This window comes from Misgurnus anguillicaudatus, chromosome 11, assembly GCF_027580225.2.
Source record: "Misgurnus anguillicaudatus chromosome 11, ASM2758022v2, whole genome shotgun sequence".
In the NCBI taxonomy this organism is placed as follows: Eukaryota; Metazoa; Chordata; class Actinopteri; order Cypriniformes; family Cobitidae; genus Misgurnus; species Misgurnus anguillicaudatus.
Genome location: NC_073347.2, coordinates 12622588 through 12635805, shown reverse-complemented (window position 1 = coordinate 12635805; position 13218 = coordinate 12622588). Strand labels below are relative to the sequence as shown.

The window sequence follows — 13218 nt, the reverse complement described above, 5'->3', positions numbered from 1 at the left end:
CATTTACCATATAACAGAGATATAAGCACACACGATCAGCCATTTATTTGATGTATAGTGATATATTTTAAAAGCTAATGATAAACAAAGTGCTCTGCCAAAGACGAAACTCTTAACTGCCTTCCAGATTGAATGAATTCAAAGGTTGACCCCTTGGCTTGTGATTATGTTTGTGTAAAATCTTAAGGATGGCGATCAAAGCAAGGCCCTTGTCCGCCTGCCCTTTCCCCCCCCTAAGAAAGGCCCAGATAACAGCTGGCATTCAAACAAAGTTTTCCTTTAACTTTTTCGCAGGGATGCCTATTATGAGCCAGGTCTCCTTTCTCATCTCGATGACGGCTCATTGAATAAAGAGAAAGAGAGGAGTGGAGGGGAGGGACGGAAGTGGGAGGGAGGTCCCTGATTAATCTTCTTCAAGGGTGGGGGTGTTTGATCAGCGGACCCGGCCCGGGAGGGGTGGGATGATTCGGAGAGAGGGGCATCTCTGATGTTGACAGCGGGCGACTTTTACGCACGGCATGTGATTGACGTGCCTGGCCGCTGGGCCGGAGGGGGGGTGTTCTGTGTCCAGTGGGGCATAGCCGGCCCCTGTCTGTGGGTGGTGGTGTTAATAATGTGGCAACTGGGAAGATTAATTGTAGACAAGCAGCAGGATTACGAGCGGCTTTGTGGTCGGGATGGGGCCGTTTGGTGGGTGAGGCCTCTGATCTGTCAGGTCCAGAGGAAATTAGTTAGGGCGGACTGAAGCTGACACTGAAAATGCTGCTGTAGGATATTAAAGCCAAATGGCCAGAGGAGATTGAAATGGTAACAAGGAAACTGCTGACATGCTCAGAATGCGGTTACAGTGCTGGATTTAATGTCACTTATTGTAATTAGGCTAATAATGACTACTAAGATAACAAAGATAACCAATGGTTATTTAAAATAAAATAAAAATGATTTGAAAGGGTTACATCACCACTGTTGGTTTGTTTTTATTATTGATTTAGCTTCTGTGGTATAGAAGATATATTTTGGGGTTTGCCTTGCATTGTACCTAATAACACCCCATCACTATAATGTTTTCTTGTGACCCATTACATTTATTACATTTTGCATTTATGCATTTGGGAGATGTTTTTGTCCAAAGCAACTTAAAGTGCATTGGGATCCCTGGTATCGAAACTATGACCTTTCCTTTGCAAGCTAAGCTACAGGAACACAAGAAGGTTACTTATAGCCTTATGTAGGATTAAATATCAGTATTTGGTAGTCATAGACTGTATACATGTTTATTTTAAAACACATTCTTAGTACTAAACCAAGTGTTTACATGGCCACCTCGAATGTTTATTTGTCATTTTCAGTCTCAGGATGATTAAATGCTCCGTGAATTGCTGCCTGCAGACGGGCTTTGTATTTTCACAAAGGCATCAGATATCAACACATCGTGATGTACTGTGTTCTTGGTCCTTGAATAAAGACAAAGGAGGCTGAATGTTTTTTTCGTGACCTACAAGAAGCACACAGAGGATCTGTATTCTCTACAGCTCCTCTTCTGTTCTGCCTGTCTGTGCAGTGGCCTTTATGTGAATATATTTGTATTTTCTAAGGTCGGCCAGTGAGAGATGAGTTTACTTAAACTCAGATCTGGCCTTTGGAGAGCAGTAATTTCATGCCACCTGTTGGATTGTCAACAGAGAAGAGCGTGTGTGGGGCGAGAGGGAGTGTTTTAGTGAGTGGCAGGCTGACCCGGGTTTGACCCGCGGGGTCTCTTCATGGCTGAGGGGTGGCTCGGGCTCTTCCCCTGATGCCCCCCTCTCTTAAACAGGCAGGGGACAGGTAAACAAAGCCCTTACCTTTCTTCTCCCCTCGGTGCAAAATTATGAAACTTGACCTCGTACCGTGCCCTGATAAAATAAGTACGGTGCTCCTAACATTTCTCCTCCTCAGCGCTGATGAAATTGATGGCATTTAGACAATCAGTCATGGCAATGAAATTTCACATTCTCTCACTCTTCTGGAGAAAGTCTTTCCCATTCTCTTCCCCTTTTGTATCATCAATCTAAGAGAAATGTCTGGATTGGTCATGACAAATGAGCTCTTTTCATTTAACTCAATTAGGATCATTGCACAGAAATCAATAACCAACATTTCTCCTGTCTATGCCGGATAATAAATCATAGCCGAGACGCTGTAAACGTTTGCAGAGCTGTGAATTTATGTTTGTACAAACTCTCTTTCTTGCAGAACATCAGTGATGATGTGAAGTCTGAATCCTCCAGCACGCCATACAACCCTCTACCACGAGGATCCAAAGATGCCAAAAACCACAAAGGTAAGGGTAACTTAGATTAAAATAGGCACAAAGCGCAAATACAGTTTAAACAAAAGAAAGGCATTTGGTGTCTTCACAGTGTCACATATGATGTTCTTCTTCAATGTGTAACTTTGTGTTGCATACTTTTAACCAAACTTGTTCTAAGCTTTTCATAACTTAAGGTGACTCATAATAGCAAGTAGTGAGCTGCTTTCTATGCTCTCTATATAAGTTATCAGTTTAAATGTTATGTTTTATCCTATTTTAATGCTTAATTGACTAATATTAAACCTGACTATTTACAACTGCGGTATTTTATGAAAACTGTAATGATACACAGCAGAGTCCTGCCGGGTCCATTTTTGGCGACCCGCTCCCGCCCTTACCCGCAAAGTTCAGCGTCAAATCCGACCCGTCACCCGTGATAATATCAAAATTAAATCCGCACCCGCCCGGACCCGTTACTATTCGGCCCGGTACCTGACCGGTATCCGCACACGCATAAATCACACACGCTAAAATCATTCCAATTAAAGTGCTTTATTTTTTATCTCGTACCTCCCTCAACATCTTAACAGCGTCATGAATGGGCAAATAAAACAGGCTAAAGTGCGCTTTGTTTTGCGCCATTCAAGTAGCCTACCATCAGCACCTAAATAGGCTATGGAACCTGATAACTATACACAAATAGACCTATTAATGAAAAAAGAACAAGAAAAAAAATACAACCTACCTACTGTGCTCCTACAAGTCTCGTCTCAAAATGCTATCTAAGAGAAGACGTTCCCAGCTTCCGGCTATCAACGGCAAAACTTTATGCAACTCCTGCAACGCTCACTCCAACTAGGCTACGAGAAGCATCAACAAAGGTCGCCCACTGTCGCAGTGGTGGTGACGTGATGGGTCAAATGTCATATGTTGCGCGTGTAATGGTAATTTAGATATACAAATATTGCATATATTTTAATTTGCGCTACCCGCCTGCACGGAGTTAATTATCCGCCAGCATCCCCGCCCGTGAATTTTAGGAATGTCACAATCCACCCGTTTTAGACACTTTTATGTGCCCGACCCGTTGCAGGACTCTGATACACAGGCCAAAAGATTCGATCTTAAAGGGATACTTCACCGATTTAGCATTCAGCTTTGTATCTGTAGAAACCCGGCAGTATTACTGAATGACCATGTTTCCCTCCATCATTTCCCCCTGAGAGGAGAGATATCTGCATTTTGGTTCTGCAAAAAAGTCCTCCGATGATGCAAAAATCGTCATATTACATCATCGGAGGACTTTTTTGCAGAACCAAAATGCAGATATCTCTCCTCTCAGGGGGAAATGAGGGAGGGAAACATGGTCATTCAGTAATACTGCCGGGTTTCTACAGATACAAAGCTGAATGCTAAATCGGTGAAGTATCCCTTTAAGGTTTGCTGTTTTGAAAAATTTCACGTACACAACACAGCATTGTCAAAGCAATACCCATTTACATTTGCGATACGCGAGAATAATAAAAGCGCTGTCTTATGCATGTCAGGCCAGTAGTTGGCAGTGTTACTTTGTATTTTTGTCATTTACACTGAAACGTTAATGCCGTTGTTTTAAAAACCCATTCCCAAAACTCAGTTGTTGTGTAAAAGAACAGGCAAAATGCTTAAAAAAAGTCCCATTTTTGGTTGAAAATATTGTTGTGTTAACGGCCCTTTAGCCCAAGTGAGTAACGGGTCAGAAAGCACTGATCTAAACAAACATACCCTAAGAAGCTCAGCAGAACGCATTGTTTTGATGTGCCGGAGAGAAGAGGCTTTTATGCAGTACACATTCATCAAGCCCTTTTGTCTGTGCAATGCAAAGCGCTGTTTTTATGTCACGGCCACGGCTGTGGTACTTTCATGCGAGGTCAGCTGTGTGTCTCTCAGCCCCCCACCAAGGACAGATCTATTTCACAAAGGCTGACCTGCAGCTCTCAAGTGATGTAGAGGAAAGCCCAGTGCTTTGTCAAAATCACGCTGCCTGAGAATAGTCCATTAAAAGGTGAACGGAGCTGACATATGAAATATTTTTTCTCCCTATTAGATTTCGGCGAGCTGACACCCTCCATTTGTTATTTTTACGATACTGTACTGCAGCGTTAGATAACACGAGCCCTCATCTTCGTCCTTCGCCTCTTTTTATTCCTCTGCCTTTATCGCGCCATTTTTATTTATCTTGACTTATTGCCTATTCTATTTGCTTAATGCATCAGGTCCAACACTGTAACTCTTTACTAAAACTCACCTTTGGCTGCGCCGTGAAAATGCTTTAATAGAATAGCCATGACACTAAAAGATGCAGTTCACCTCCAAGACACTGTCAGAGGAAGTCGAGGCATGTGTTTGAATTGGCCGTATTTCAGGGAGCTTCTGTTGAATCATAATGGGCTGTGTAATTTCCTGCTACTATATTGTTTTTGTGTGTGTCTGTGTTTTAAGATTTCTTTTATTAATCATCAAGCATTTTATTGAGACTAGAATATGTGTAAAACAGTTGATTGGTTGTTTTATCATGTTGCCAGAGCTTTAACTAAAGTGATGTGAATGACTGGTCAAATATTCAGTCTGCTTTCATTTTTTGAAAATTTGTGCTATTCGAACAATATTTTTTAAATGCATTACTGCAGGGTTAATGCATTCTGCTCATTTAATGTTTTTTTATTTCATCTGTACTCTCTTTTACAGACTTTAATGTGAAAATATACATGAACGTTAATGAGCTCAAATATAATATTGCTGAAAATAACCCATTGCTAGTCTTAAAATGAATTTACTGAATTTACTTAAAACGACATTATTGAAATGCTTACTAAAGCATTGTGTGCAATATTCACTTCTCCAGGCTAGTCTCACTGTTAATACACAGTACTAATACATAACTTTCAAAAACACAAAACAACCTTTTTGTAAGTTTATATAGATGCTGAAGCGTACAATATAAATGTGTTTGCAACATTTAGTCATAGCATTATTACGTTTTTACAGCTACAAAATGTAAAACATTTACAAATCTTTTATACCAGATGTATAAGATGTATGCTGTATAATTTCACTTTAACCATTTTATCGATAATGTTACCACCCTATCCCAAACCTTACCCTAAACCCAAATCCTTTTTATACAAAAAAGTAATATATTAATAAAAGCATAAGAGACAGACTGACTTTTTCCATGTTTAAGTGCTATAATTGGGTCCCCAGTGCTTGTATGAACCTAGAAAATGTAAAAAAAATAACCCAGTAACTTCGTTTTGGTAAACCATTCGCTGCAAGCATGTGAAAAAATAGATCATTAAAATTTGGCTCCCCTTGTGATGTCAGAAGGGGATAATACCATACCCTAATCTGCATTATTCTAATCTACACATTTGCATTTAAAAGGACACACCCAAAAATGGCCCATTTTTGCTCACAATTTTTACATGCTATAATAAATTATCTATATTGGATTTTGAGTTAAAACTTCACATATGTACTCAGGAGACACCGAAGATTTATTTCACATCTTAAAAAAGTCTTGTGAAATGTCCCCTCTACAGATGTGGATTACAGCAAATGAATAAAATTAGCATATTTTGTGAATTTATGTTTTGTGTAATTATTGTTGCGTAGGAGAAAACACATGTTGTGTGTTATGGCAAACAAACTAAATATTACAAAATGGTTTAATGATTTCAGAAATGTTATTCATTTTAAGGTTTTAAAGTGGAGTCTTGTTTAATATTGAGTCATAATCATTTCATTAGGTAAATGAGTAATTTTTCTTAAATAAGTGAGTAAATACAACTGAAAAATGTAATTTATATGAGTAAGAAACGCCAATGCTCACAATTTTAATATTTATGAATAGGAATACATACAAATCTGTAAGTCGATAAAGCTGTTAATACGTAAATAATTAACCTATTAGTCCTGTTAACACGTCAATATTATATAATTCAGTGTGTATGAAAACGTTACGTTGGGTAGTCACAAATAGCATTCAGCTTTATTGAAACTGACAGTGCACCACTTTAAACAAAAATGTAACAGTATGTATCATCTATCAAAACATACTAGTTTGACTTCTAGTCAAATATTGTCTTGTGTGTGAAGCTGAAAAAAAAAGATTCTGAGAAGAATCATTATTAAACTGTAAACTCTTTAAAATGCTGTAAAATATTTATTAGTCTATGAACAATTGTTTATAACGTTAAAGTTTTGAATAACTGAAAATGGGACACAATGGCACAGGTGAAATCCCAGTATACCGTCATGTTTGCTGAATGTTACTTGCTAGCTTGCAGTGGCCGGCAGAATAATCAGCGTATGTGACAGCAGGCTGTCTTAAACAGAGACCCGCTTCACCTTACCTCAATATTTTTACAATTGATGTCACCTGTGTAAGGCCCTCAGAGGCAAGGTGTCATTGGTAATTACAGCAGACAGAAAGCCCGTGGAGGGAAGAGGGCTTATATGCATGGCACTGGAGACCGAGGGAGGTCGTGGCTTTAGGATATAAGACCCTTGTCTGCTGTTTTAGGGAGAAAATTGGGAAGTGGACACACAGCGAGCAGACAGCAGAGGCTCGGAGGAGAGGAATGGGAGAGGGAAATCCAGAAACGGGGAGGCCAAGCTTGACATGGAGAACCGTGAGAGTCTGAAGATGTGTTGGGGGGTTGTAGCGTGGCCGCAGGATGTGGCACTGCTGTCATCTTCCACCAGCTTTAAACTGGCCTGTCGCCTAAACCTATCCCAAAGTTTCTCTCAAGAGCCAAATGTCCTCTTAAATATGGAGCTCCGCATCTAAACCAACCAACAACGCTGGCCACCACTGTACGTCTACCTGTCCACCAGTGCAAGTTATGCCACAACGGTCAACGTTCTGAAGAGTGTAGGTAAATTAATAACAATTATTACAGCAGGTCACATGACTGACCCTCGGCGATAAATAATTGAACTGGAAAATATATAAATCTCCACATACGTCTCAGGGTGGCACCGAGCGCCATCGTTCATCTTTGGGATTTCGAGCTAGGCCGTCGAGAGTGAACCAAAGCTCCTCCATCAACCATGCCGCCTTTAAACGCTCCTATTCTGGACCCTGCTCCAGCCGAGTTGACTGTATTTTAAATGACACACAGCTAAACCCTTAAAGGCGGGCGGCCTTGAAAAGAGAATCTTAACTGAAGACCCCCAGGGACGGCAGACTTTTTTCCCCTACAGTTTGATGTCATTACGCCGTCCCTGATTTGCAGCCTCGAAACGGAGCAGCGACTTTACAGTCATGAAACAACAAATAAACAAACATCTGGAACCGTTCAGAGGGCGCCATTAAAACAGTACATTTCTTGCCCGAAATGCGAAAATGATGACAAATGTGCTGTCACCGAGGCTGGGAGAGGCCAGATGATGGAGCAGTGGGTGCTAAGCACTGACTTTTAGAGCTCAGCAGGACAGAGGGAAATTTACACCTGCTGCTTGTCTGCCTACCCTCCATTAACTTACATCTGTATAGCGCGCATCACTCATTTACCAAAGTCTGGATAGGCAGCCACGTTGTTTAGCTAAAATGCCGTGTTTACCAGAGATATTCATGCCAGCGATCCTGTGTAATTGAGATAAATTTGAGCGGTGCCGGTGATGTGCGGTTGCTTGTCTCGTTTTACAGCCCAATGGATATGCAATAGCCCCGAGCTTTGCCTTTGGCAGGGCTGCCTCTTAATTATATCCTCTCCAGCAGTTGTTCCTCTATGGCGTTTTGTAAGCATGTGTTTGCATGTGATCGTAATAGATTGAACTTAATCCTACGAGCCAAACTTTTATGAAAAGCTCATTGGCCCGTCGTGCTCTTGTCTGTGATGTGTTTTTCACCTTTAGGTTTTGGTATCGTAAAAGTGCTTGCACGTGCTCAATGAGATTCTGCTGGTTCTTTATGATATTTCTACCAGTAATGTTTTTCCCTTGATGAGTGTTATTCTCAAGCCGCTCCAAACTTTGGCCCTGTCAGGCTTTTTGCTGACATTTTGATGGGAATTTTGGAGTCCCATCAATATGGAGTTTTGACCCGCTGGCTGTTTATTTGGGAGACTAGTTTTAACAGACTGCTTTGACTTTTATTTTAGTTATTTATTAAATAGTCAGGTTCACTTAGTACGTTTTCCATATGTATATCCATCAAAAAATTGAATGGTATCCATGTATAATTTAAATATGTTACCCCGTATTTATTTATTTTCTAATAGGATTTTTTGTGTTTCTCTCGCTATATCCACCGTCTTATGGGGTAAACGCGACACTGCTTTAGCAATTCTTCTTATAAATCATAGGACGGAAAGCTTTTGTTTGATAAGCAAAACTAATATAGAGTAAATGAAGAGCTCAGATGTTAAAGCCACTAAACGCCACCTCCATCGAAAATGAGATAATGATATTGACCGAATGCTCTCTGCATGTACTGTATTATACTTTATACAACAGTTCTTTCTGGTTCTCGAATCTGATTGGCTAAGAGCTATACGATATTGTACTGATAACGGCACAGTAACCGCTTCACCTTTCGTATCATTCAGCCACCTAGTGAATGGAGGTCCTTAACAGGCTCATCTCTGAATGGAAAAACTGCACGCACACAAGGACACGCGCAAACGCGCTGTTTTTAAACACTCTCCGTGTGTCTCATTAGTTCACTAGCTCGTAAATCAGTATGTGAATCCCAATCGGAAGTTATTATTCTGTCAAAGATCAGCGCTCTTGGATGTTACGTTAAAGTTAATGGGAGTAATGTCTTGTCACATCGTGTGGACACTTGGAAAGAGGAATGTAAACACTCATTTTTTTCTGGAGCTATATCTCTTATCAGAACGCGAAAACACCGTGGAACTGCAGGTAGGCACCGCAGCTTTTAAATGTGGACATTGATCATTTATTTAATCGCAACGTGACTATTAAAACATGTTATGAGATATCGCCACTGGTATATCGTGCCTCTGGCCTAATCACAGCCGTGATGATATAGAGCTATATCACACTCCTACTCGAGCGATATTGCTTAAGTATGTTAATTGAATACTTTAGCTTTAATCCACTTAATCCTGGCCTTAGGCCAATCAGAAATACCGTCAGAATCCATTAAATAATTTTTCAGCAAAGTCCTCAAAGTGCACAGATAAAGAATTGGATGATCGACAGTGTGTGAATCTCAATGTGCAAGAGTTTTTACCTGGTTAAAGGAGGTTTACTACTTTAAAGACTTTTTTAAGGTGTCAAATAAATCTTTGGTGTCCCCAGAGTACATATGTGAAGTTCTAGCTCAAAATACCATCTAGATAATTTATTATAACATGTTAAATTTGCCACTTTGTAGGTGTGAGGAAAAATGTGCCGTTTTGGGGTGTGTCGTTATAAATGCAAATGAGCTGATCATATTAATATCCGCTTCTGACATCACAAATGGAGCCAAATTTCCTATTTTTTCACATGCTTGCAGGGAATGGTTTACTTAAACTAAGTTACTGGGTTGATCTTATTCACATTTTCTAGGTTGATAGTAGAGGTCGACCGATATGCTTTTTCTCTGGCCGATGCCGATTTTTAGAAATCAGGGCAGCCGATGGCCGATATGTTTGGCCGATTTTCTATATGTACATAATAATCAAAATGTTCTCATCATTAGCAGATATTTTAAATGTAAAAAAATTAAAAGTATTTAAAAAAATATGACTCTAAATATGGTCTTTCTGAAGAGTTTTACAACCTCCTCTGCACCATGCATTTATCAGACACAGATATTACCTGACACTCTGCTGTCATCATCTTTGATCAGTTTTTTACCATGACTTTTATTGCTTTGTAGGATAAAATCCTTATTTGGTAGACCTGATAAAATATTTATTCATCAAAAAGTTAACATAGTAAATGTCTATGTTTTTTTAGTTGAGACTGTTATTTAGGGCAAATCTTTCTAAACACATTTACATTATCATTTCTTAGGCGCTATAAGTGACTGATTGTGCTGACAGTGACGTCTTGTGAGTTTAGTGTTGGGACAGATCTTTTGTTTCAACCATTCATTCAAACGAATCCGTTCAAATGAGTCAGTTCGCGAATCTGACGCGCTTTGTTGTAATCCAGGCTGAGCAGCGCAAAACTTTAAACAAAGTGTTACTGTAACAACACGAAAAACATTTCCTCGGTGGATATGATTTGGTCTTCCGACCTTTCGCCATCGAGTCAGTTTTGTTTTGAGTTATAAAAGCAGGGAGACAGAAAGTGTGTGCGCGCGGCTCTTCTCTCTCTGTCACGCAAACAAAACTCATCAAACTTAGAGGGTTTTGCAACGAAAGACAGTCAAATTTGTTAAATAGGGGAGAGCAGGGGTGAAAGTACCATTTTTTTTAGAAAAACTCATCTCCCATCCCCTTTAAAAGCCTGTTGTGCTTACACCATGCCGAATTTGTAAACTGAAAAACTAAGCAGAGGAAGAAGACCACCAGTTTAAGATTAATGTTAAAAAATTGTGTTTTTTCATTTGTATTGAAATGCTTTTTTTTGTATTAAAATCTTTGGCTTCTTTTTAAAAATCATTTTATTTCAGTCATGGAAGTAAAAATGACCGACAGGAACTCCTGACATTTAAACCTGATTTACTTTTATTTAGAGAGCAAACTTCTGGATGTGTTACAGCACTAAAAAATCTGTTGATTGATCAGTACTGTAACACATGAAATGAGAAACACACCTGGTTATAAGAAAAAATACCATGCACTTTAGGAATTTACTTTTCATGGTCGAAAACAGCTTTCTGGACCTACATGCATAAAAATAATGTGATATTTGTCATAGGTTGCGTGCTAAAGATGCTGTCATAGTTTGGAATGCAAATGTTATCAGGGCTCAGAGAAAATTGCTTTGTTACTTTCGTCCTGTGTTACTTTCACACCGGTTCTCCCTTACCAATGAAACGACTAAAGTGACATTTCTGATATTTGTGAAAAAATACATTTTCAATACTGCCTAATAACCTTTTCATTGCCATTACAGTGCAATTATTAAACCTGACTTATTTTTTTGCTTCATATGTAACTCATTGCTTTGTTTCTAAAGAGAATGCTGCATGTTTATTCTGTTACATAGCCCCAATGGCTGACATGTGTTTTCACTTGAGCGATTTGGATGAGGAAAAGATGTCTTACAGATACAGTGTACTGTATGTGCCGTGTGACAATGTTATGATCCAGAGGGTTTTCCAGTTTGTGCACTGATGAGGTGTTTAGGATCTCTGTATAATGAGTTTTGAGTTTCTAGCCATTTATAGCCTCTGTAAAAAAACACACCTATAATTTCAACTACAGCAAAGTAATGAGCTCCCATAAAAAATGAATGGCCATCACGCAAGTTTATATTGACTTGCAGATCAGATTTACACCTCGACTTTTTTCAGATTGGATGCCAAAGCGTAATGGATGGAAAGTTGTATGTTTAAATAATGCACACACACACATACACATAAACGGCCAGTATGATATTGATTTGTATTAGTCACTTGATGTAGCGCCCATACATCTGCTTTGGATATCACTGGCCTTCTGCAGTCTTGATTAATTACCTGTAATAGCTTTCAATCTATCTGTGGAAGAGCATTAACTTCAGACTCTGGCAATGACTCTTGCAGGCCAGCCGGCTCGGATAGGAGCTGCCAGGGGCTACTTTTGAGTCTTTGTAAGGACGACTTTTGTTTCCTTTGTCGGAGAGAGATGATATGATTTCTCTCAAGAGGTCGCAGTAGGCCTCTCAGGACTGCTTTGGCACAGGAGCATGAATATCCATTAGTCTACAGATGGAGATAAATGGAAGAAGACACAGGAAGAGCCAGATCATTCCAGCCATTTTTCACTGTCCATCACAGAAAAAGAGAAAAGAAACAAAGACGAGATCGGATTCTTCCATGAGTTTCTCTCTCTCTCTCTCTCTTTCTCTCTCTCTCTCTCTCTCTTTCTCTCTCTCTCTCTCTCTCTCTCTCTCTCTCTCTCTCTCTCTCTCTCTCTTATCAGAGCAGGAAAGATTTAAACACCAGAGCAAACCTAACTTTCCTGATAGCTCCAACCGTTGAACTCCACTTGGCATTTCTGATGGTTCCTCTGTCCTCATGTCTATTTCTATATGAGGTGGCAGTGCATCCCTTGAATAATTCTGTTTGTGTTTGATTTAATGTGTCATCAACCTTTGTTTTTTTTCTTTTTCCTCTCTTACACTGCTGTTTGATGTAGCGCGATATGTCTTTGAAGGCGCAACTGAAAAGTTGACTGTGAATGTGAAGAAGGTTTCAGTGTGATGCTGTTAAAATGGCATTGCGATTATTTTGATACCATTCAGCAAATTTATACTTGGTGCAGTCATTGGAATATGAGTGTGAGGGATCATTTGTTTTATTAAGATTGATGTTAATGGGTTTATATTAAATAGCTGTGCTCTTTGGGAATGCTCATGAATGATGTTCTCATGAGGTTGTCGAATTCATTTTGAAAGAAATCACACCCACCCTTGATTCAGGCTCAGCCCATGAACCATCCACAGTGTGTAAAACTAATGCATATTGCAAATCTAAAAAACTGGAAAATTCTTAAAGTGCACCTATTTCATTGCTAAAAACAATGTTATTTTGTGTATTTGGTATAATGCAATGTGTTCGCGTGGTTTATGGTTAAAACACATTATTTTCCACATATTTTCCATTTTCCACATATTCCCATTTTCTAAAAAAAAAATCCAGATAATTTAGTCACCACCATGTCATTCAAAAAAGTTGATGTCTTTCTTTGTTCAGTCGAGAAGAAATTATGTTTTTTGAGGAAAACATTGCAGGATTTTTCTCATTTTAATGTACTTTAATAGAGCCCAACACTTAA

At 39.3% G+C, this 13218-nt stretch overlaps 1 protein-coding gene across 5 annotated transcripts in view; it reads left to right on the top strand.

Annotated features, from left to right (window-relative positions):
- Positions 1-13218, top strand: part of lrmda (leucine rich melanocyte differentiation associated) — a 479502-nt gene that overhangs the window by 422281 nt on the left and 44003 nt on the right. For all 5 annotated transcript variants that reach the window (XM_073873058.1, XM_073873057.1, XM_073873055.1 and 2 more), the window contains one exon: positions 2233-2320. In XM_073873058.1, the coding sequence (XP_073729159.1) occupies positions 2233-2320 (88 nt within the window). The remainder of the gene's footprint in view (positions 1-2232; positions 2321-13218) is intronic.